The 25,594-nt window shown below is 45.4% G+C and overlaps 1 protein-coding gene across 3 annotated transcripts in view; it reads right to left on the bottom strand.

Moving 5' to 3' along the window:
* The window catches only part of TTC28 (tetratricopeptide repeat domain 28), a 125,657-nt gene that overhangs the window by 33,826 nt on the left and 66,237 nt on the right, over nucleotides 1–25,594 (bottom strand). For all 3 annotated transcript variants that reach the window (XM_048964308.1, XM_048964309.1, XM_048964311.1), the window contains 4 exons: nucleotides 23,327–23,474; nucleotides 20,726–20,998; nucleotides 19,921–20,051; nucleotides 2,289–2,796 (listed from right to left, as the gene is read on the bottom strand). In XM_048964308.1, the coding sequence (XP_048820265.1) occupies nucleotides 2,289–2,796; nucleotides 19,921–20,051; nucleotides 20,726–20,998; nucleotides 23,327–23,474 (1,060 nt within the window). The remainder of the gene's footprint in view (nucleotides 1–2,288; nucleotides 2,797–19,920; nucleotides 20,052–20,725; nucleotides 20,999–23,326; nucleotides 23,475–25,594) is intronic.

Below are 25,594 nucleotides of genomic sequence, written 5' to 3'. Positions count from 1 at the left end.
GCTTTGTTTTGCATGTGGATTAGATGAAGAAGACAATTAAGACTCGACTTTTTAATTGGCACTGGATGCATTTCAACAACAGTAATAGACTTTCTCTACAAGAACTGCATGCTCTCTTTTTCCAGCGTAACTTAACTCTGATAGAGAGGACATAGAAAAATATCCAAATAACAGCTGAAACGTGAGATCCTGTACTCAGAAGCTAGAAAACTATTTTAATACAAAGCGTAGAGCAGCTGAGTCAGCATACCAACCTAACGTTATACTTAGCTCTAAATCCAAACAAGAAGAACATTCTCTGCTGCACCAAAATACTTTTTTTTTTTAAACAAAATTTTCTGGAATTGCATGTTGAAACTCTTGCTAAATCCAAAGCTACTGTAAGAATAATAATCGCATTAAGATGAACTTTCTAGTCCTGACTTCACTGGTTTCAAGCCAGCAACATAGCAAGAGAATTAAAAATGCAAGTGAGTACCCCTGGAGGCCAAGGAACAAGAGCACGTTGCTTCCTTCTGTGGGAGCACTTAGTTTTGTTCTGGGATAAAGCAAAACCACTGCTGTAGTATCAGCAGTCACAGCAAACTGCTGAACCCATCTCCTCTCAATGTTTCTGTACCTCTGTTTTTACTTTTTGAGGTGCTGAGTAACAGAGCCAGACTACACTGAGCACAGATGCAGCTGAACTTCACTTCACATGAACTTCACATCACTGAACTTCAATGAAGCTCCTTCCTCTACTGATGGTCTGCCCATGGCAACAGGCTCACAAAGATGGGAGACAACTCAGGCAGCCCAAGATCGATCACCAAACAGACACAGGGAGGAAAACCAAAACCATGAGACTGCTCCCATTTTCCAAGACTTCATTCCCTTAGTTTTCTGGATTTGCTCAGAAGGATCTGTGGCAATTCTCCAGAAAGCTGTGCTCGGAGAGGAGGCACACGAAATCCTTTCTGAAGTGGGGAGGTTTGCTGCTCAGAACAGGCCCATTTCCATTCTGAGGAGCTCACAGATGAACACAGCTGTGACTCCAAGCATCTGCCCAGGATCAACCCCACAATGGCAGCAGAGATGGGAGATGAGGTTTGTGCTTGGTGAGAGCACCTACCTTCTATTTGGCAAAGCCCTTGAACAGAAGTTAGGGGAATCCAGATGCAAAGCTTTATCCACCCCAGGCCTCCTGCCTGCTCTGTCCCACTAAAAGAAACACCAGCAATGCTGAGGGCTCTGTAAGGCTAAGCACCTCACAGGAACTTGTGCCTCAGACCTATTTTGTCTCACACATTTTCCCTAATTTGTGTTAAGAAGTTGATTCGCAACAGTAATCAGAAAGCTAAGGCTGATGCATTTTCTGCAGTTCATCTTACCTTCTTCATTCAGCTCTGGAAGAGTCAGCTATTATGAGAAATTAAGTAATTCATCAAGCCCTTTTCAATTACCTGCTGCTGATAACATCAAAGTACAATTAGCATCTACAAACGAACCAAGTGCCAACTGCCAGGCAGAAACAGAAGCTAATTTACAGTGTGGGGAGGCCTCCAAGAGCTGAGATTCAGGGGCTGCCAGCAAACATGTATTTTGTCATACCCACAACAGCCCTGTTCTGCCACTCCCCACAGCCTCGTACGTCCAGCTGAGCTGTGCAGTCAGAACACATCCCAACAACAGCTGCAGTGACAGCAGCACAGACTCCCACATCTCACAGCCAGAGACGCAAACACATCTTTGTTCACTTCTGCATCTGGCACTGTGAAAGAGGAGGAATGGACTTCGCTTTGATGTAATTCAACCCTCCTCAGCCTGCCAGTAAGATACTGATGTCTGTCCTTAGAAGAACATATTATTCTACACTCTATTACTTTAATGTGTACATTCTGAACACAAACTTCGTTAGGATTTGATCCACGTGTCACCCAAGATAGAATGCAGCAAGCTGACAAGCTCCCAAAGTAATGGCTGGATAATAAACCACATTGCTTCTTGCCTTGGTGCAAAACTTATGTTTCTTTCTGACACCTCAGTAGCTCTTCAAAAGCACTGTACTTTCTCAATTGCCTTCTGTCATGACCTTGTACATTCTGGTGCCTTCTGAGTGGCTGAATAATTTAACATGGGACACGTTACATCAACACACAATCTGCCAAGTGCCTGTTTATTTTATGAAGATAGTCTGGTGGTGTTGGTATTACTAAGAAGATAGCACACAGCAAGCCTCACGGGTCCTGGCAGCAGCTCCAACAGTTGCTGCATTCCCTGACCAACACTGCTCCACATCAGGGCCTTACCTAAATTGGAGGAGGCTCTGCCTTCAGCAGCTCGGTCCTGCAGGCTCTCAGCGATGTGCAACTGCTCCTCATGGTACTGCTTAGCCCTCTCCAGGTCCTGCATGCATCTAGCTGCATGGCCCAAGCCTGCATAAGCTCGCATCTCAATGGCTTTCTCAGCCAGCTCCTGGGCCAACTCCAGCACATAGTTGTGGTAGGACATGGCTTTGTCGAAGTTCCTCCGGTAGTGGTAAGCACTGCCCAGGTTGCTGTAAGCTCGGGCTTCCTCCCTCTTATTCCCCAGCTCCTTGGCGATCTTAAGATGTTGTTCATGGCACTGCACTGCATTTTCAAAATCCCCCATTGCAATGTACACTGCTCCCATGTTGCCCAGCTCCCGTGCCTCAGACAGCTCATCTTTGGATTGCTTTGCAAGGAGGACACACTGCTTGTGGCTCGCCAGTGCGTTTGGGTAGTCCCCGATGGCTGTGTACACATGGCCCAGACTGCTCAGTGCTGCGGATGCTGCCTGCAGGGATAAAAGAGAAGAAGTAAGTACAAGTCCTCATAAAAACAAGTCTGATGGCCTCAGTCCCAGAAATCAGCCACAAAGGGCCATTCTGGAGAAAACTTGTGACTACCAGCTGGAAATCCGCTCTCTGCAGTTCTACACGCATCAGGGCAGTTCAGGTGGAGGCAGCAGTAATGGAGAGAGAGCAGTGCTGAGATTATCTCTTTTCTCTAGAACACACAGTGTGTGTGCATATCTGGGTAAAGGGGAAGGGCGGCACTGCAAAGATGCAGAGACTCCTGAAACAAACAGAGAAAGTGAGAGCAGACAAACTCTTGCCCTGCTCCCCCCTGCATACAGTGAGTTCATGTCAGCATGACAGGCTCCTCACACCCTGCAGGCTGGTGCCAAAGAGCATTGTGCACAGAGACCAGCAGCAGGATGTGTGACATGGTGGAACCATGAGGTGTGCTGAGCCCACAGGAGGACTCCCTGCTCTCTTCTTAGGCTGAACAGCCCCTGAATACAGCTGCTGGAAACCTGCAATCTGCAGCCAGCACTCAGCAGAGAGAAGGCCTTTGTTGCTCATCATAGAAAACCAGTAGGCCAGAGGACACTCATCAACATCTTCACATCTGTTTGGCCCATCACACCATGCTCCCAAGAGCATTTATATCGTGCAGTAAAACAGGGTCCTTCTACCACAGCACTGTTTGTTACTCAGCCCCAACAACCTTGGGACTGCTGCACAGACAACAGGACTTCAGCAGCTGGAGCCCCTGTCTTCTGGGAATACCTTAAATAAATGCAGTTATTTGGAAACTTTAGCACTGAGAAACAGCTGCATCCAACAAGACAAATTATTCAAGAAGCAGACTGTTGATCGCTGCACCTATCAGGACACAGACTTGCCTGCACGTACACAGGGCTGAAAGCAGGGCAAGGAGTTAAGTGCAGGGACACATTTCTGCTGCTCAGTGCCTATTTGCTACCTCAGCATGGCTGCTCACTCCAAATCCCTGACCCGGAGTGCTTCGCAGTCCCCTGCATATGCATTTCCTTTGCTATTCAGCTGCTGCTGTGACCCAGTTCCACAATAGCCATCTTTTCAAACACTTTCAGAAAGGAACAGTCAAGGTGAGACTGCACAGGGACCATTCTCACCTTGTCACAGCACATGAGCACAGGAAAGCCTCGGTCCACCCTTCTACCTGAGATGCAGCATCTCAGAATGCTGTCCTTACAATTTAAGATGAAATAACCTGGTGCTGCCAATGAAGAGACACTCTCACCCTCTTCCTATCTTTGGCTATGCGCTCCCAGCAGCATCAGTAGAGCAATGTTTCCAGACTGAGGAGCTGTAAAACACAATACGCTGATTCAAATTAACAGGGTTCATCTTTTCTCATACAAGAACCCCGAGGTGACAGATTAGCCATTAAACACAGCATCTAAGTCAGGAGATATTCAACACCATAGGGAAGCTCCCTCTTGGCCAGCTCACAAACAGCCAAGCTGCATCCGTTTTCCCAGAGGCACTCTTTCAGGCAGCTTAATAATAACAGAACTGCCGGCATTCAAAACGCTGTGATTATTACTTTTTTCTTTCCCCAAAACCAAAATATTGCACAGAGCCCTGCACAGGCCTTAAGGTACACAGGGGTCCCCTGACCGTGCTGGTGAGCAACACACATTCCTCATTGCACAGAGCAAACTGCTGGGCTACTCAGGGCACAGCTAAATCCCAGCACAACGCAACCCCAGGGAGAACTGACCCAGCAACCCCAATTAACTCTGGCAGACAGGCCACCACCACCAGGAGCACTCGGTGCAACCGGGAAATGAACAGAAATGCTTTTTCTGGATATACAAAAAGTCAAACTGTTCTCTTCTGGTGCTGCTAAATTAAAACAACAACAAAAAAGGACATTTATACATGGAGATTGCTGAACAAGATGGGCCATGGCTCAGGGCCATCCAGAGGTTCAGATGATGTTAATGTCTTACAGCTAGGGAAAAGGCATTCATGGAGATGTGCAGAACTCAGACTCTCTGTGCAGAAAAGAAACTCACCGGCTGCAGGGACTTCTCATACCGCACACAGAAGGAATCATTCATGCACACAGACACAGGAAGGCTGCCTGCCCTCCAATGCAGCATTCCTCCCAAAGCTTTATTCTGTGGCCATTAGCTCCAAGGGTGCTCCAAGGGAGGCACTCCTCAGCCACCCCGTAGCCTGCATGAGCAGAGTCTGTCACCTTTGGCTTCTCATGGACTGGCTCCAGCATCTCTTCTCCAGCAAGACAGATATCGATGCTCTGTGTGCTCTCTGGGGTGATCAGCGAAATGACTGCAGAGCTTGACATTAAAGCACTGCTTGGGAGCAATCTGTTGATTACATCTGCTGGAGGACACCAATGACTAACACTTCAGGGGGTGAGTAATACAACTCAGGAAGATAAATTCATCACTGTGTACTTAATAAAATGTTCCACATAACAGCATCCATTGGGAACTCTAAGTGGCTCACACGCCGGCCAATTGGGTAGAGATATTCCCAGAGGTGCTGGCATAAGCACCAGAACACAGCAGTGGAGTACCAGGTTGGCACTAGGTGTGCATGTGCAGCAGGCTCCAGCTGTGCTAGTAAGGATTGCTGCTTGGTGGCAGGGTGAAAGGAGACTACAGCTTCATGTCAGTGGGGTTCTGCATCAGCAAACAAAGAAAATCAATGCTTTGTATATCTGACAAAGACAAATTTTACAGTGGGGGATGCTTACACCTTCAATTATGCAATTTATCACTTTAATAGAAAGCAGATTCTTCTGCCACTGAGCTGAGGCACAGAAGGGAGTTCAGAAAAGGGTTTCAAATTCTCTCTTTTTCCTGGGAGCAACAGTCGGGTTTTTCAGCTGAATAAGGTAAAGAATCTGATGTTAAGCAGATGTGCATCACAGAATGATAACTAATAATGATCCGATGACTGCGAGGTGTGTTTCTAAGATATTTCACCCATGCCAGAAAATAATCATTTCCCAATTATGTTACATTTAAACAATTCTTTTGTTTAAAGGTGAAGATGTTCTGCCTGGTAGCCCTAACCCCCAAAAAGAGACACCAAACAGCACCTGATCAGCAACTGAACTTTCAAAGCAGAAGAGTGAAACAAGTGTTGTGCACAAAGTATTTGTGACATCGAGAGCCTGACTGCAGCACCTACCAGCTCACCTGTTATGGCAGGGGCTCCAGGGAGCCCAGTTTGGCTGTAAAGGCAACTGTTGACCCCTGAAAGTTTATAAGTTCAGGAACGTGAACATACACCTCTGTTCGCAGCTAATAACAGCCTGCAGGGACACGAAGCCTTAACCCATCCCCATTTTTCCTCTTTACATCATCCCTGACAAGCCAGGCTGGATCCTGAAGCAGAGAGGCATTAAGAGACAATGGGACCATACCCAGCTGAGGACAGAAATGGGTGTGCACTGATCTAGCGTGGACACGAAGCTGACAGCTAACAGAAATGTTTTCTGTGTAGGATGCACTAAGGTTGGCTAACAGTAACAGTAACACTGCGCAAGGATGCAAGCACATACATTCTGTTTGTTCTACAAATACAGACTGGCTGACTGCTGTGCTCACAGGCAGGACAGTAACCTAACAGGAAATCTGGGACACACCACTGGCTTTAAATTGCATTTATATTTCTATTAAGCTCCCACTTCTATTAAGCTCCTTTACCAATGACTCAGAACTCATCAACATTCCACAGGTAGTCCTGGGGACAGGCGTTATGTGCACCACTGCAAATTTCACACTCAAACACAGTCAATGCCCCATAACATTCAAAGCCACCCATCCCTCCTCCTTCAAGGGCAAAGGCCTAATTGTCAGTACCAATCCAGCATTCTTTGTGCAGCATGCTTTTGAAAACAATGAGGAAGCAGCAGGCAATATTCTCCTCCTGTACACTATCTGTACACAGAAAGGAACATCTTTGCTGTGGTAATTATTTCCTGAAAACAAAACAAAAAGAAACTGGAATCAATAGCTCAGTCAAAATCAATTTCTTTGTAGAAGGTTTCAGTCTTTTACATGGAAACCACCATTTCCAGAGAGTCTAAAAATCTATTTCGTTCCCCATAACTTCAAATCCAAGCACAGCAAACACCAGCAACGAGCAGAAGCAGTGCTGTAGAATCCAGACTTCCCAGCAAGTAACAGCATCATAGAGGAAAACAACAGCAGTCCCTCTCACCTATTTCTACTACAGATGCCAAAAGCAAAGTCACAGCATCTCTGCCATCACTGGATGAAATCACTCAGACATGTGACATGCTGCTGACCCTGGCATCGACCCTGCATGCTCCTCTTCCTGCAAGGAGCCTCCAAGCAAACCTCGTCCTTTGCAAATTGCCTCTGCAAAGCAACCCTTTTAGAGCAGGGCCAATCCTGGCAAGACTTCTGCTCACAAAGTTGGATATCATTTTAGAGAGAAGCTCAATATAGGAAAACTATGGCTGAGGTGAGAATAAGAATCTTCTGAAATCCCCAGAAGCATGGAGCCCCCCGAGGTGCACACCTTACATGAGGTTCCCACACCATTTCTTTTACCATAACCAGCGTACAGGCCACAGAAGAATGCTAGGTTTTGCAGACACCATGAGAGGCAAATGAACCCAGAAAGCTGACTTTCTCTCAGCTAAAATGCACGTACAGTGAGGGTCAAGTAGGGACATTTAAGGAGATCCTCGGGACGTATTACATTTCCCTTTCGAGTCTGAAAGTGAGACAAAACAAAGCACATGGCTTTGAGTGCCTTCCCAAATATCCTGCACCGGTCAGATTTCCCCACGTTCTGCTTAATACCAGCACATTTGAACTGGACAAAACCTTGTGAACCTTGTCAAGCTGACCTCCTAAAAAGTAAAACAACACAAGAGAAAGGCAATTAATTTATGCTCTGTTATACAAATCCAACTGCTCAGTACTTGAGCATTGTGTTGCTCACATCACTGAACTCACCCTCTCACCTAGGCAAGTTTTCCACTCTAAGATGTAATGTAACACCAGTGCCCTCAGATGAACTCATATGGGAAGCATTTTCCCAACAGCTGGTACTCGAGTCTTCCTTGTTGCAGCAAAGAATTTGGTTCTGACATGGAGTGAGAAAGCCATCCTGTAAAAAGCTGTTCTCCAGGGGACGTGGGAACTCACCCCAGATTCCTAACTAAGCAGGGCTGCCAGCTGCAACAAAAGCCTGCAAACAGCGGGGTGAAGGCAAGCACTGCAGTGGAGGGTTTCAAGGCTGGAACCCATCCCTCCATCACAGGTCAGATTCTGAGTCCTAGTGGTTATTCAGTGCCTCTCAAAGAACAGCTGTTTGAAGTAGAAGTATCTAAGGGAACAATAGGAACTGGGAAAAGAGCATGCCTGTGATTCTGTATACTCAACAGAGCCAAACATCTGCGCCAGAAAAAAACTGAACTCGAGTGAATTAACGATGCTGTAAAAAGTATTCAGGAAGACATATAATCATTCTGCAGACCGAGTCCAATCTCTCACAAGTTCTCATTAAGCTAAAAATCACTGCATCTGTGGAACCTGAGACTTCAAGGGCAGCAGGGATAAAAATAAACCTGCTGTCCTGTTAGGAAATCTGGAGAACCCATCTGCCCCACTCCCACCTCACTCTGTACTGGCTCTTTAGACCCCTAGTCCTGCCCCAGCCTGCTCAGCTCTGTCCCTCTGTCTTGTGTAAAGGACATTTATCTTATATAACACATTAAAAAAAAACAATCACAGAAACATCACCACTTAAGCCACAGTGAGTCTGCATGCACTGACGATCAGGCAGGTGCAGTGGGATGCACTGCAAAGCCCCACTCTCCTGCAGCTCAGCCTTCTAGCTGATCTTGGAAGTCCTGCTGGCTCCTTCACCCCTTGGCCACCCATCAGGAAGCCAGGCACGCATCTGGGCTGTACCACTTCCAACAGCAGTGCTGGGACTGAACAGTGGAGGACTGAAGCTGCACTCTTGCTAGCCTGACATCTGCTCAGGCAGCTTTTTCCTCAGTACTAACAAAAATGCACATTGAAGCCAGCGTGAGATCAGCAAGAAGGCTTCACCAAGAGGCAATTCCGAAAGAAAACATGGTCCTTTCTTTTTGCAAAAATCCAGTTCATAATTGCAAGGACTTGATCTTTTCTTCTAGTTCCTGGAGATAATTTTGCACTTAATTCCCAGGAACCAGTGCTGGTCTTGTAGCTCTCTGGACAGCAGGGAGTGGGAGCACTCTTTTGCTTGAGTGGTTAGCAGCCCAACCAACCATTCTGTTGTTTGTAAATCCTGTGTAAAGTGTCATGGGATTTGGAAAGCTGCTTCTCACGCAGAGGTTGAATCAAAAAACAGCTTGTTTCAATTTCTTGAAAGTACATTCAGGGCTCAGAAGATCCCTTAAAAGACCCGAGAGAAAGATGGAAGGCATAATGGAGAAACAAGAGCTAAGAAGTAATCCCATGCAGTGAAAATGTTTATGTGTATGGATATGGCACAGTCACCCATCCATTTTCTTGACGCTCAGCCTTTAGAATAAGGTGCTTTTCCTTTTTTTTTTTTAAACAAAATACAGGAAGACATTTTTGCAATGTTACCACCTCTGCAATACATACATGCAATACAATACATACATCCAACATTTATCTCTTGCAAAATTTCTCTTCGTAGTTTCACCAGCAATGGTCACATCCTAAACTTTTAATTCCAACACTCTTACTAGCAGCACCTATATTAATTATTAATAGAGATTATCAATTAGCAAGGCCAGTTTCAGCCTGTTCCTTACTTCAGGAACTCCAGTCAGATGTGATAAAACTAAAAGGAACAAAGTGTATTATCATCTCAGCCTTCCCCATCCACGCTGCCACAGGCAGCAGATAACTCACTTCTCTGTGGCAGACAACTATGTAATAAATTATTTTGAAGCAGTGGCTTCACTGCAGAAGGGAAAATGAGACAGAAGATAGAGAAGCAAAGGAATGCTTAAATACCTTCTCTGCTGGTTTTTTCTGCACTGCTCTGCCATCAACCACAACATTTTCCTACTGTCCTCTCCACCCATTTCTGACATCCTACTCAATGTTTTCATACCTGACAACTTGCTTTCAGCCTGATGACTCTTTCTAGGTTTCATTTGTGAGGTATTTATATCCTGTTCTCATTTTCCAGACTGTTACCAAACATAACTGCAATGACAAGGTTTTCAGATTCATCCTTCCTTTCTAGGTTTGCCAGGGACAGACCACCTTTTCACATGGCTGTGTCCAACACAAATGCCACAGGCAGAGGCACTGTGCAACAGAGTGAGGATCACTTCAGGATTTTCAGTGAGAAAGAGAAAAAACCATTGGTCCTAAGGGAAACTGTCTTTTAAAGCAACTGAAAGCTACCTGATCGCAATGGAAGAGAGATCCTGCTATGAATGATAACCCACTCCAAGCTAAATGCTGCATGGAATAGGAGCTGCACCCAGCCCACTGGTCTGCACCCAAGTGACTAATGAGCAGACATGAGCAGAAGGGGAAACAGAAGGGTTCTCCTGGCAACAGTTAAGATACTGCTCAGAAAGAGCAGGCGGACAGGAAAAATTCTGCTGCACCATGCAGCATGGACAGCCCGGGTGTCTGTCTGTTTTCCCAAGGACAGAATGCTACAGAAATCACAAGTGAGATCTGCACGCACATGTCAGCTTACCAAGAAAGCGTTCACCTCACTGCACAATTTCTCAGATTCCCTTAAAAACTCTCAACAAGTGTGAGGAAAATGGCATGCCTTAGCAATGTTTCCTTCACATTAACCACAGGCTGTGCCTGGAAAGTGGAATATAGGGTAGGAATGGAATATAGGGGAGGAATAGCCCAGCCCACCACAACACCTGCAGAAAAGATGGGCTACAGGACTCCAGCCTGTCTTCCATTAGCTGCTATCTTCGAGCATTCCAGGATGGCCTGAACCATGCCAAGCTAACAGAAGGTGCAGTATGGTGCACTGCCATGCAACACAAGACAGACAGCTCAGATGCAATTGCAGGGATTAAATCAGTAATGACAAACAGCCTTCCACCACCCCCTGTGCAATTTCTCTCCTGCTGGCACAGGTAAGGGACAGGCAGATTCATCGTTCCTTCTGGACACAGAAGGACAATGTTTCTGCTTTATTTCCCCACAGCCCTTTTTTAGTGAATTATGATCTTTTGTTCCACACAAATATCAGATGTAGCATGCATAACAAGACAATTTTGGCAACAGTTCACTACAACACACAGCTATAGACACAAGTGCCAGGTAACTATTAGAGCAATCTGAATCAGCTGCAAGTCACCCAAAAATGAATGTGCATGGCAGTATGGAGATCAGTGCTCTTCTGCATGCTATATGCTAGCTAGGCAGCCTTTCTGGGTACTTAGGCTTGGAAGCTGTTACCAGCATTAAGTCAGAAAAAGACTTTTTCCAGAACCCCATCACCAGTTCTTGCCAAACACAAATATCCTCAGCAGCCACAGGTATCTCCTGGAGCCTGGCACGTACCAGGATGCCAGCTGTGCCAACCCTGAAGGGAAAAATCAGACCCCTGTGTGCTCCAAAAACAACACAACTTCCTCTCTCTTGGTGGCCAAGCATCTCTGCAACAGAACCAAGAACACTGTTCCACAGCTGGAAAATCAGCTCCCTGTGAAGCCACTCAACTTGCTCCAGGGAAAGCTGCAGTGACAGACCAGGGTAACAGCAGGGCAGCAGGAAAAGGATCTTACAGACATCAAAAGGATGTGGCACAGCAGTCATGTGCTGGGAAGTGCCAGCTGCCCACAGCCCAGCTGGAGAGGTAAAGCAACAGCACTACAACGAGGAAAAGCTGTGCTTACTACTGAGCATGAGCTGTGTTCCAGCTCTGCCTCAGTGCCAGGCTGCAGCAGTGCAAAGCTGGAGGATGTCTACACAGCTGCTCAATGACTCTGTGCTCCTGACAAGGTAACCAGCAGGAGAACCTGGCCCCAGGACTAATCAGCTGCACATGTTCTGATGAGCTCACCCAACACTGACATGCCCTATGATGTTTTGTCTAGGGAGGAACAGTTGCACAGATCCACGCTTCCAGCCAAACGTACAGCACAACTGCAAGCACAGGACCCCTGCAACTGAAGCACAAGGAGTTGTAACTTCAATCTCTGCCAGCTGCCCTCCCTGTGGCTGCCAGTATAGAAACCATCCTGGGGCAGGAAGGAACGTGGATGGGCAGCTGGGGAGGCATCCCACATCTCAGGCAAGCTCTCACACCACTCGATCAGAAAGAAGTCCAGCTGGGGAAGCACACCTTGCTCACACATGAGACAGAGCTGATACACTCTGAAACATTTGCTGGAACGTTCAGCTCACAGCAGCAAAGTGAAGCAGTTTGTGGCACAGCAGAAGCACAGCCCTTGCACGACATTCCCAGAGCAGGGCAGATAGAGAACTGTGGGCAAGGCACAGAGCCACAGGAGCTCCCACAGCTGTACTTCAGGAAGAATGAAGGACCGTTTCTCCTACGGACAGTTATGTCATTTGTAACTCACACTGTGTTCCAGTCTTCTTCCTTATCTAACTCAGCAGAGCACATATTTCTAAAATGATGAGAAAAGAACATGGAAGAAATATATTCTTCAACTCCGTAGCATAATACACACATGCTGTTCAGACAAAAGATTAAATACTTACAGCTTTACTATTTAGTAAAGATGTGGCTTCTACAGACAGAGCATGACAGGAAGGACACCTGGAAAACATTTTGCTCCCTTCAGGAAGAGACAGAAAATCCTGGCTTTACATACTTTACAGATTTCAGTAGAAAGAAGTGATCTATCTTTCCTACTCCATCTCCTTCTGGAAATAAGAAAGTGAAATCTGATCTTTGACTCTCACAGCCTGACAGTAAGTAGCTGTAGTTTACAAAATGTAGGAAGCTTTATGGTGAGTTTCATTGCTGGCTCGGACACGCTTTAAAGGGGACTGGGAAAAGCTACTACAATTTCAAACCTACCTAACCACCAGCATCTGGGCTGCACACAAAGGATGTTCAGACAGTTGCACAATCTACAAATTCCCAACTGAATGCAGGCAGACTATGTCTGTCACACCAATCATCTTTCAGTAAAGCTCCTCCTCCAGAGCTTAACACATCCCTATTGCACGGCAGCCTGTAATTGCTGACAGCTTTCTATCATAACAATCATCTAACGCCAGCAAAGGGCTCTCATCTCAGCCCTCTCAGTGTAGTAGGAAGCACCTCCTTGTTTCATTTTTCGGACTGTCTGGGAAGACTCAAACAGCATCAGTGAAGGACAAAGCTGGGCATCCCACCATACACTGCTCAAGCTCTTCAGATATTCTCTCAAAGAAAAGTAGTATTTTAAGAACTCCTTCCAGTGAATTGGAAGCACTTAATTTGAAAGGTTCTGTCAGTAACAGATGGACAGAAAGGATTGCTCTGAAGGGCACAAATCCCCTCGAGGCAATGAATGCTTTCTGGAGTCAGCCGTACAGCCATAGCTGTGTGTATTAACACACTTTTTAAATGTCGAAGCGATCCAAGGTCTCTCAAGCAATGATTCATTGATGCTTTATGCTGTTCCGAGGCACACTACAAAGCAAACAGCTTCTGCAGTGACAGCCACAGCCCAACAGTTTGACTTCCAACACCATCGCTCTCTCTCTTCAGTTCTTAAAATCACACAAACCTTCACTGCACTCAAGCTCTCCCCTCCAGTAGACTGCAGGGTCCCCACAATTCCACACCATTTAGAAACAGCCACGGAAGCGCATGGCTGGTGACAGGAGGGCAGTCCTTCCAGAAACAGCTTCCCTCGAGGGGAGGTGGGGGAAACCTTCAAAACCTCTCTCCTGAACGGCCTGCTCAGCTCACAACACACCGCACAGGAGCTGCCAGCACCCAGCGGCTTGTTGGCAACACTGCGCTTCCCAAAAGCTCAGCGCTGGCAATGCACTTTCACACAAGCACTAATTTTATTATGGTTAGTTTATGATTTTGCCTCATTGCTCTGCTATTTTTAAATGCAGGGCTGTAATAGAAGGCGTCTGACTGCCCAAGAGAGAACAGAGCCATCGTGCTGTGGAGACTTTGTGGTGTTGGTGGTCTCTGCAGGGCAGAGCTCACGTACAACACGAGGGCGCAACCAGCCTGAGGCAGGGCTCTACAGCTCAGCACAAACACCTGGACCCTCAGCTCCCTTTCCCCATCAGTTGTTACCTATCAGTCCTCACAGCTTCCAAAATGTAATCTTCTGAAACAGCAGTTTTCCAAATCATATTACTTGGAGTGAACACAGGTATTGTCATTAGAAACAGCCACTGCAACCCATCCTGAGAGATCACCCGTGGCTGGCTCCAATTCAACTATGCAGAAGCAAGTAATGGCTGTACTGAATTTGGCAATGCAAGGAAACTCTGCTTATCTGCTACTAGCTAGAGATGAAGACGAACCTTGGGACAGCAGCTGACACAGGCAGCAAAAGCCAGCAAATTTACTTTTTCCCTCCAATCATTTACATTCTCCTTGTTTAAATCATAACTCATGGTGTGACATCAACACATGCTGCATGGATTACATGATGACTTGCACATGATCATGTTACTCAGTGCTTAAAACAAATTATTTACTTCATAAATACAGTACAGGCACAACAAGCTGTATCTCTGTTACTAAAAATGTCCAGATTTGTACCACAAGATAACTGACATGCATTAGCTACCTTATAAATTCCATCAGTGGTAAGGCATTACAAATTGCTTTACCACGAGGTAGCAAAATGAACTCTGAGCTTCCTACTGCCTTTGCAAGGAAGCAGGCAAGAGCACAAACCTAAATTTTGTGTGAAAACCAACATCTGCACGGTCAGACTCAGTACTCACCACCAGCAGAGCCCAATGCTCACCGCTCAGGAAGCAGGTTAATGAGTCCGAAGAAAGAATCTACTTCTACACGGTGTGATTTGAAGGGCACAGCTTCTCTGGCATCTTCAGGTGCTTAAATGACAAATGACCCTGTAACACTTCTCCTCATCCCTAGTAACATCTTGCATTGATCAGGTAACAGGCAGTCTAGGAAATGAAATGCACCACCTGCGTTTCCTGGGATATGATCATTTCAACGTCAAGTTCAACCCTAAGTCATACTAAATAATAGCTTAATTATTTCATTAATTATTTACCTTGCTTTGCAACTCTGCTCCATCCTGCTAACACATACAAAGCAATTTATACAATGACACGGGAATTTATTACTTTTACCTTTACGTTTATCTTTTACCTGGACCTTAAAACAATTACTGCATCCAATCTTCTGCCCCACAATCTCTCCATGAAGCACCAGCAATTTGCTTTATTCCTTGTGGAGCTGTCTTCAGTTACTGGTACTTCTCCATGCTGTCACAGGTGAAACCTGCTTTGGATATTTAATCTTCACTGATTTCTGACTCGGTATCCATAGAGCAGAGGTGACCTCATTGCAGCTTCCAGATAGCTTAGACTACAACATTTTACAGTGGTTTCTTTAATAAGGTCACAGCTTTTTTCTGTGCACTGAACAGACAACTAGCTCTGACTTAATGTCTCCAAGCAATACAAAGTCTGCCAACATCTGATTACCTTCACCATTACAACTTTTGATCTTATTTCTAGCCTAAATACATTCAGCTTCAAGTCTTTCCCTATTGCATCTCTTTTGGTGCAGAAAAATAACTCTTCTGATAGAAGTACTGTGCAAATATAACTGCAGGCTTTAGCTGTCTCTGAGGAAAAACTCCCAGCCTGCAAGCTTCTTATGCTCCTCGCAGCCAGCTTCTGTGACATGTGAAGACGATGAGCTGAAACAGCATAACCCTGGTCTTCCCTCTTAATACAATCTGTCACTCTTCCTCCCACACAAAGACTACCTTGGCTGCTGGTTTAGGGTATCTCTCAGTGTAAAACTCCCTGCCCTTTCATGCGTGCTGTGTAAAAACTGGAAAAAAGGGCAACAGCCCAATCTGCCAGTATGTATTTTCCTTGGCACATTAATGAACAGACAATGTGCACTGACATTTTTATAACACAAAGTATGAAATATGTCACAGGAATGCAAGACTATTGCTGGTGCAGGATACAGCTTTATCTCTTTACCCACGCATGTTCCAGCAGCAAGGAAACAAAGTCAACATTCCATTCCACAACAGAGGGTTGGCTTAGAAAGCACATCTTTTTGTCCTTATTTAGGAGTTCTGGCCCCTGCATCAAACTCTATGCCATCATTTCAGGACAGAAATGGTTAAACTATAACAGCCTGCAGCTGGCTCTGAACAAGAAAAAGAAAAGCCTATGCCTAGGGGCCCCACCAGCCTAACAGTGTTGCATTTCCATCACTGCACACAGGTCTTAATTGGAGCTAATGGCAATGGATCTGCCCAAAGATGTGCTCCATAACACACACAAACACAGAGCTGCTGGCCATCAGTCCTGGTGGCTCTTCAGTGTTCAAATGAGCTGTGCTCACTTAGGAAGGTATGGTCAAACTTTATGCTATTTACCTGGGGATGTAAAGGAACAGCCCATCAATATCCATGCTGCCAAGTGGCATGGCTGAAGTATGGACAGCCGCATGCACAGCAGCTTTGCTTCAGCCAGTACAGGAGAGAACACTAAGAGCAGCAGCACAGACTTCACTGGGATTCTTATTAAGTACAATCCCAGAGTCTGCAGCAGGCCAAGACAGCCCACGCTGAAATCTGCCCTGTTTCATCTTCACAGACAAACGACAGACCTTAGCTTCAGCTGGGATGGAGTTGTTTTCTTTGGAGTACCTGGCATGATGCTGTGTTTCTGGTTCTAGGGGAAAGCCAATGTTGATAACGCACTGATGTTTATAGCAGCTGCCAGGCAGCACTGCACAGAAACAAGGTTGTTCTCAGCAAGGAGCCCAAGGAGATGGGAGGGAACAGAACTAGGACAGCTGACCCAAACTGGCCAAAGCGATATTCCATATCATAAGGCATCATGCAGTAGGAGTTTTGAAGGGGGTGGGGGTTATTTCTCTTCTCTTCTGCTGCTCATGGGGCCAGCTGGGCACTGGTCAGAGGGTGGTGAGCAATTGCTTGTGTACTTGTTATACACACATACATACATGTATAGTGATAGCTATTATCCTTTTCTTTATCTTAGAAAATAGTTTGATCTCTACCTATGAGTTCTGCTTTTTTTTTTTTTCTTTTTTTTTTTTTCTTCTTTTTTTTTTTAAATTCTTGTCCCCATTCCACAGGGAAGGGGGGGAATTGAGTGAACGACTGCATGGTGCTGGGCCACCTGCCAGGTTAAATCACAACTACCAAACTGTGCTGTAATTTCCATAACCTGCTCAGGAGTTCAACTCCTGTATTCACCATCGGAAGAGAGGCAACTGTCCTTCTACGTGCTCCTGCCGACCTTCCTTTCTTCTACCTGCACCTCCTGCTGCCATCCTCGTAGCACGGTATCCCATTGACCACAATACTGGATCATCTGTTCAACAGGAACTCAAAGAACACATGGAAAGAAAGACCAGGTCCCTTAACAGTTCCAGGTTCCTGAATCAACTACACTGTTCTATGTGCTATTCTAACTCTCTCTCTCAAAATCAAGATCTCAAAGAACTAGCTTATCTGAGTTTCTTGATCAGCCACTGCAGGTCAACAAAAAATGACACAGTGAAATGACACTCTGGAGATGGCTACTTCATAGTGTCCATTACAGTATTACCAAAAACTAGTCTTTTTACTCAACAGCACAGACCAAGATAGCGATATCCCAAGGTCTCTCTTGAAGACACTGCAGGTATGTCAAATCCCAGATATTTTTGCTCCATTCTCTCTGTGTGCAGAAGTATCAGAAGCCAGCCCAAACTTTTCTTCCACACTGTGGCTGTAAAGAAAGAATGCCATATCTGGACACAGGGATTGTGCTTGGGATGACACAGTGCTTGTTAAAGGAGCTGTGCTGACTCCCTGTGCCAGGGAGAAAAAACCCCTAAATCTTCAGTCCATCTGAGCAGCTGAGATGATTCCCCAGCCAGTTGACAAAGCTGCCCTTCTGAAGGCCTGTGCGGAGGAGGAGCCACCTGAATGTTGCAGCCAGAACCTCTGCAAATTCCTCCTGAGTTTATGGGCTACTTGACCCAGCAGAAGCCTCTGGTACAGCCATTTGCTTCAGCAGCCTCGGAACCCAACGCTCCCTCTGAGGACAGCAGCCTCACATACAAAGGAGCATTTTTTACCTTTTAAGCCAATTCTCTGGACAATTGGAGGTAAAACAATTACCTCATTTCAGTTGCACACCAAATTCCCTTCTGGTGGAATTCACATCAGCACTACTGCAACTTTATAGTATTTGCATTATAAAAATGTCTGCAAAGGAGGCCAAGAAAAACAGCTTTCTGTTCAGAGGAAGCTCTGTGGTCAAAATGATGTCATAAGAAAGCGCCAAATTAATTTCCTGTGGTTACATCCTTACAGGAAATCCAAGAAGCTCAGCTTTCTTTCTAAACCAAGCAGTCATTTGTTGTCAATAACTGTTAATTACGTGCCCAGATGTGTCAGTTTATAAACTAAGAGCTATCATGATTAGACTTCATTATCTGGATTCCTCCCAGATCGACTGTTGGGATCTGTTTAGATCAGCAGCCTGAAGTCAGCGGAACAGATCAGCACGTGCTTCCCTGGGCCATTTCAGGGGCTCAGTGCAGGCAGGCTGCTGTGCTCTCAGCAATTCCCGGCAGCTTCCTGCAATTTCCTTCCTCAGCCTCCCCCCCCTGCACTGGGGGAGGGGTGCCTGCTGCTTAGAGAAACACTGCGGAGCAGGAACAGCTACACAATTTGACTCTTAGCAAGAACAGGGATTCCTAACCAAGAAAAACAGAAAAACAACGATGAGCAACAGCTCCTCTGTCTTGCATGAATAGTAATAGGAAAATCAGGAGCGATTCATGAGGTCTTGCAGCTGGTAAAGTAACCACAAAAATGCCTAGCAGGTTCCTCCCCCAGTCACAGTCCTTTCAGAAACTACAGAAAGATGCAGCATGTCAAAGTTCACCTGGTATTTAAATTGTAAAATAAAACTTCAGCAAGCACCGAACTACTTGAAATAGATTTTCTCAGTAAGTCCTCAATGGGAAACCTGTTCCCCAGTTGTCTGTCTCCCCAAAACCACTCACATACAGTGAGCACTCACACCTGCCCTGCTGCTGCCAGCCTCTCCTCCTCTGCCATGCAACCCACACGCTCTCTGCTTTCCCACTCACAGCAGAGGGGAACCCACTGGAGGAGGAAAAGAAATCTTTTGTTTCTGTAATCTGCACTAAAATTATGGCTCTGTCCTTATAGTGACCCTTCAGTGGAAATCTCTTGGGACAGACTCTTCAGTCCATGCTTTCTGGACTGGCAGGAAGCCCGGCAAAACACTTGGAGAGCTGAATGGTAAACGGTAAAGACAAATCAGATTCAGTCCAAACAACACCTACACTTTACACAACACTGTATTTTAAGGTTTGCATGGATTATTTTTCTTTTCAGTACTTTATAAACAAACCACATTTTATGCAGACTGTGAATTTTTAGGGCAGGGACCCAGCTCGTTACTTGCCTGGAAAAGACACAACACAAGATGCATCCTAACAGAGTTCAAATCGGCAGCATATACACCTCATGGAGGTGAGAGCTGATGACACCCAGCGCTCAACAGCAGAGATGTTACATTGAGGCCTACTCAGGACGTCTTTACTGGGAGACTATGGGCAGTGGGCAGGAAGAGAGGCAGAATGACTTGCTCAGTCATGTGGATTGTCTCCTCTAGTAAAAGGAGGGGCAGACAGGTGCCAACCAAACCACATGCCACCTGAACACAGATCTGTATCTAACAGAACATGCCATTTCCATTACAAAAAGTGAGAGGCTGGGAAAAGAAATTACAGAGCTTAAAAATTCTCTGAATGGCAAAGCAGACAGATAAGGCTTTTAGACACGATGGCATCTTTTTTAGAAAACCATGCAGCTCCGATTCAGACTATGGTTTATTAAATAATCTTCCTACCTCTCTGTCCTTGAGTTTCATGGCAAGCACCAGCTGATGTCTGTGGTTTGTGAGGGCCTCCCGATAATTTCCTTTGGAGAAGAATGCGGAGCCCAGATTCCCATGAGCTCGGCATTCTCCCGTCTGGTCACCTGAGTCACAACAAAACAAAGGTCAGCTAACAAGGAGTCATCAGAAGAGTCCAGCAGAAAGACCAGAACACACTGCAGTGAAACTCCAACGTGAGAGCCAAGATCAGAACAAATTTACCCTCATTTTCACTGCACAGCCAAACCTCATCCTCTTCCCTGGCCTTCAAAACTTCTACAATAACCCTCAATCTACTTTTAGAATTATGTTGATTTTCTCTTTGCCCTAACACCTGGCAGCTCCCAATCTTCCATGTTTATTCCTTGTTCAACATCAGCAATCTCTTTGTGGAAACAAAGGAGTGGTTTAGGCTTAAAGGAAATAACGAGCATGCCAGCTTTCTCCAGAAAACAATTCTGCAGCTCAGCTCAGAAACAAAGTACCTTTATTGCTGCATTCTGAGCCTCAGGAACTCAGACTGACTGCCTTTTTCTATCTAATTTTTGGGAAAAAAAAAGACTGCTTTACTTAAGGCTCATTTTAGGCTTTGAGCACTTCTCCACAGAAGGTAAGACCTATCCCCATGCGCAGGACAGTAGAGAACCCTGTAAAACCTAAGCATGTTCAGTGATCATCCACACCTGAGTGCTATACAGAGATGCTGACCATTCACATGACTATCAATTTGTTCCATCTGCACCAATCCAGCACTCAATGACCGAGATGAGGACTCTACCTAAAGTCTTGGCTACGTCCAAGTCCTGCTGCATGTATCCGGTGCTCTTCTCTGTGTTCCCAAGGGACCAGTAAGCACTGCTCAGTGCAGAGAACACCGATCCCCGCAGCTTTAGGCTGCAAGTGCCAATCTTCAGGGCAGCTTCCAGTACAACCACAGAGGCCCCGTGATGGCCTGCAGTCAGAAGTTCCTGGCCAATCACAGACACCACAACAAAGGGGCTCTTGTCCAGCTTCATCTTCTGCAATTGTTGATAGGTTGGCTCCAGGGACTCTAAAATACAAGAAGGGAAGAATGGTTACTCAAAAAACTAAGTTATTTGCATCCAGAAATCAGCCTAACACTTCACCCTCATTTCTGTTAACCAAATGACACAATGAGTTAAGAGCCAAACTGCTCAAATCAAACTAAAATTTATTGCAGGAATTCAGGGCTCAAATACATCATCTAATAGCCAGTACAAGCAAAACGAGACAGGTCAGATCAAAAAGCACTTCAGGAAGACAGCATAAGAACTCAGATCAGTCTCATCCTACAATATGAAAGCTGGTCTAATGGCAGAAAGAACACAGAGAACACCTGAGGTATCATAGGAGATTAGAAATGGGCTGTTCAGATCTGTTCAGATACCACAGCTCACAACATGCACTAACAAAGGTGACCAAAGGTGCACCTGCAGAACAACAGCACCACACCTGACAGACTAGTGATAATGGATCTAATTGCTGTTATCAGTCCCATGATTAAACATCGTGGCTGCATGTTTCAGGAAGGACATCAGTGTAACAGGACTCCTGTTCCATGTGCTGTGCTGCACCCCACTGATCACACTGAGTTACATTTTCAACATTTATGACTAAATAAGATTTCTGGATTAGGTGATCTCACCTGAATCAACATTACCACAGCAAGCTCAGGAAGCCATTTGCTTCCTGTTTTCATCAGCTCTGCCTCTCTACATTCACTATGCATATTAAGAAAACAACAGATACTTAACACTTGCCTGAAGATTGCAACAGATGCAATCCAGATTCTAGGATTAAAAGCAGACCTAAGAGGACAGAAATCCTGTAACGTGCCATCAGCACACAAGATTAACTGTTGCTGATAGAGCCCAGTTAACAGGCACAACACTGCAAGAGCAGGTATAAATTCAGCTCCTGAGCTTATAATTCTAGCTAGGTAATACAGGCAAACATAGGGGAAGAGAGGGAAGAGCTCCTGGTTACTCTGAAGTGGGACAGGGAGGGCTAGTATGGTAATGGAAGGGCAGACATGGAGGCCATCACATCTCTTGCAGCGAATGGTGAGGGAAGAGACATAACCACAACCACGTGAAAGATGTAGCAACATTGATTCATTGACTGTGCAAGAGAGTTTGAGCTTCCTCTACACACTGTGAAGCTATGCTTCCTGGATCCCTCAGGGCCTGCACTTAATAATCTTTAGCACATCACTAATACTTATAACTCCTGCCTTCGCAGCTGCTCCTCTTCCTTCTCAGGAAGATACCACTCACATCAATCTAACCATAGCTCCAAGTAATCATCCAGTGGATTCAAATTTCAAGGGACAGGTTTTACCCCATAACACCTGCACAGGTGCCCCTCTCAGGCAGCAAGCTCTTGTGAAGGGGGCAGAATGAAACATAACAAATATGTAAGTGCTTGCACACACAGTGCCCAGCCGAGTGGGACTAAGACCCTGAATATTCATTACAGTAGTACAGCATACATACACACTCAAATTAAAACTAATACTTTATAAGCAGAGCTAATTTAAAATCTGCCAAAATACTCAGAGGGAAGATAACAACTGGCAAGCAGCAACACCAAGAAGCACAGTAGGGAGCAGCAATACAGATACACAGCTGCACTATGATGGGACAGTAAGATCATCTAGTTAATCTGGAGAATGCTTACACAGAAATACTGTGTCACCTGCATTCTAAGCAGCAGCCACAGTACCTTTGGGTACCAAATGAAATTAGCCTCACACATTAACTGCTATACAGGATGGAGAATAATAAATGAATTCAATTTGAAGAATGGGAAAAAAAAAACAAAACACTGTAAAAAAATAAAACACTGAAGGGAATATTCTTTCATTTCAGCACTTCTTGACCCCCAAGCCCTGGGGATGCACTGCTGAGGATGGGAATTGTCACACTCCCCCTCAGGAAATACGGCTAGCACACAACAACAAAGAGCTTGCAAAAGAAACAGAGCAACAGAGAAATGGAATGAAGAGGATACTCCCACCTTCCTCTAAAATGAGGACAATTACGAAAGAGAAGCAAAGCAGTCTACAGCTAAAACCACCTCAAGCTCCACGTTACGTCAAGGTTCTTCCCAAATACAAGTGAACCAGCAGAACAGATTTTTGCCTCCTGGAACATCGTGTTTTGAAAAACATTATTACAGTGGAAAAGCCGCTTGAACGCTCTTCTGGGCAAACTGTGGCCCTCAGCATTTCAGACTCTCTGTGCCCAATGGCCAAGCATCAGAGCATCTTGGGAAACTGTTTCAAGTGAAAACAAAGCCAGGGCCACAGCAGCACACATCTCTGTGCTGATCTGCACTGATCTGCACGGGCACTTACCTCGCATGGGAGACTTCATGGCGGCCTCGACCATGCCGACCAGAAGCTGCAGGCTTTTGGGATCCTGCGCCAGCCCCGACGCAAACGCTGCCAGTGCATCTGCATGGCGTCCCAGGTACTGAAGGGCTACGCCCTGTCGGAAGTATGCCTGCAAAAACAGGGAAGAAATGCCAGTCACTTCACTGCCACAAGTCACAAATATCCCATCTGTGGGCCATCTCACGTTGGTGTACGCTGGGCTGTGCTATCTCATTAAGGTTACTTTGGTCATGACAAATCTACAATCAGAAAAACCCAGCATCACAGTTTGGTCATTTATTTCCATCATGTGTGAGTACCTCAGCCTTTGTGAGACCTCTGAAGTGCTAAGGGGGGTCAGCACTTGATGTTTATGATGCACAACAGAAGAGAAAAGGTTACACTACATTAAAAAGTGCTTTAAGAACTACTCCTTAAGATTGGCTCCCAGTATTGCGTTCCTGTATAATTACAGGTTGGAGGGGAGCTCAGAGATCCCCTGCCGTGTGCTGGCTGCCCCCAGCTCAGGCTGCCCATCCAAGGCCTCGGGCTCCTCCAGGGATGGGGCACCACAGCTCTGGGCAGCACTGCCAGGGCCTCACTGCCCTCTGAGTGAGGAATTGCTTCCTCACATCCAACCTCATTCTCTCTTCTTTTAGTTTGAAGTCACTCCCCCACATCCTACCACTATCAGACCATGTAAAAAGTCACTCCCTTCTTTCTGCAAGAGCCCTGCAATTACTGGAAGTATCATCTGTCCCCATGTGCAATAGAAACCTGTGCTTACAGTACATTCAGCATACACATGTGGAGGTCTTTTTACTTAAACAGGATAAATATTCAACTAATATCCAAACTGCTATTCCATTAGAACTTGCAGACACTTTCAGAATCCAACCCATGGAGGCAGAGATCAAGGAAAATCAGAAATGACAAGAGAAATTTATAGACATGAATATTTAATCCTTTTTCCATTAGCGAGCGTTGATTGTAGAACCATTTTTAATGAATTCAATGAAAGTAAAATTCTTTTCATTAACCTTTAGTATAAATGTGTTCTTATTGAACCAAACAAGCTACTGTACTGGAAACCAATTCAATGTTAATTAGATTACTAGCATTATGCTTTAAATCAAAGAAAATACAAAGAACTAATAAATGTGCAGCAGCCATCACCATGAGCTCTCCAAGCAAAGCATGCTGTCACCTCAATCATGGTGTACGCTCTTAAGTCCTTTTTTTCCCAGAATTATCATTTAATTACTTTCTATACCGCTTCATCACAGAGGCAGGTTGATGCAGCATGGCTCTGATGGGGGCCTTTCAGGCCAACAAGGCTGGTTTCACAGACCCAAGACAAATATGCCTGCCTAATCCAATTATCAGGGATGAGGGCACAAATACACAGCAGCCAGCAAGGGAGCTTCATCTTGCGTGCAGGCGAACCACACATCTCGTGCTTTACAGAAAGACAGAACCCTGTCAACTCCTCTCTCATAATGCATCCTACCTGTATAGGTGGCACATCAGAAACACAAAGCAGAGCATCAGTTCAGCCCAGAACATTGTTTGTGTATGAATACAAACAAGAGCTCCACAGAAAAGCCTATTAATCTTAACCGAATGAAGATCTTTGCCAATTTTGCTCTTGCAAACAACCCTTCTTTCCTCTCTCTTCCAGTTTCCAGCTTATGCAGAGCCCTTTGCACACACTGCACACACTGTGCTCCCGAGAGTCCTTTAACAAAATAAATAAAAGGCACTTGCAGCGTCTATTTCCTCTCCAAAAGAAGCATTCACAAATTATTTTAGCATTGGAATGAAGACTCCATATCAAGGGAAGAAATCTGCAAACAGGAAATGGAGAGAATCACCCTCTGGAAGAGGAAAAGGAAAGGAAGGGCGGGGAGCCAGGGCTGCAGCTGAAGGAATGAGACACGGTGCAGCTCTCCAGCCCCAGTACAGACAGAACCTTCCCACACCTCAATACACTTCAGCAATTTAATCGTGCTACATGAAGATCACAAGTGTTTGCTCCGTGATAAAAATCATACTGATTGATTCCCAGGTGAGAAAAGCCGATTGATTCCTCTCAAGAAGATTAGAGCAACAAGAGGATGATGTTTAGCTATGGACAGGACAAACAACAGCAGGTGCTTTCTGACTGCAGCTCCCTGCATCCTCAACATGATACAAAGACAACGGAACATTCCCTTGCATTTTTTCCACCCTGCCCTGTTGCATTAGATC

The sequence above is a fragment of the Lagopus muta genome, chromosome 17 (assembly GCF_023343835.1).
Source record: "Lagopus muta isolate bLagMut1 chromosome 17, bLagMut1 primary, whole genome shotgun sequence".
In the NCBI taxonomy this organism is placed as follows: Eukaryota; Metazoa; Chordata; class Aves; order Galliformes; family Phasianidae; genus Lagopus; species Lagopus muta.
The sequence above is the reverse complement of the archived record's forward strand: the minus strand, read 5'-3'. Positions and strand labels throughout refer to the sequence as shown.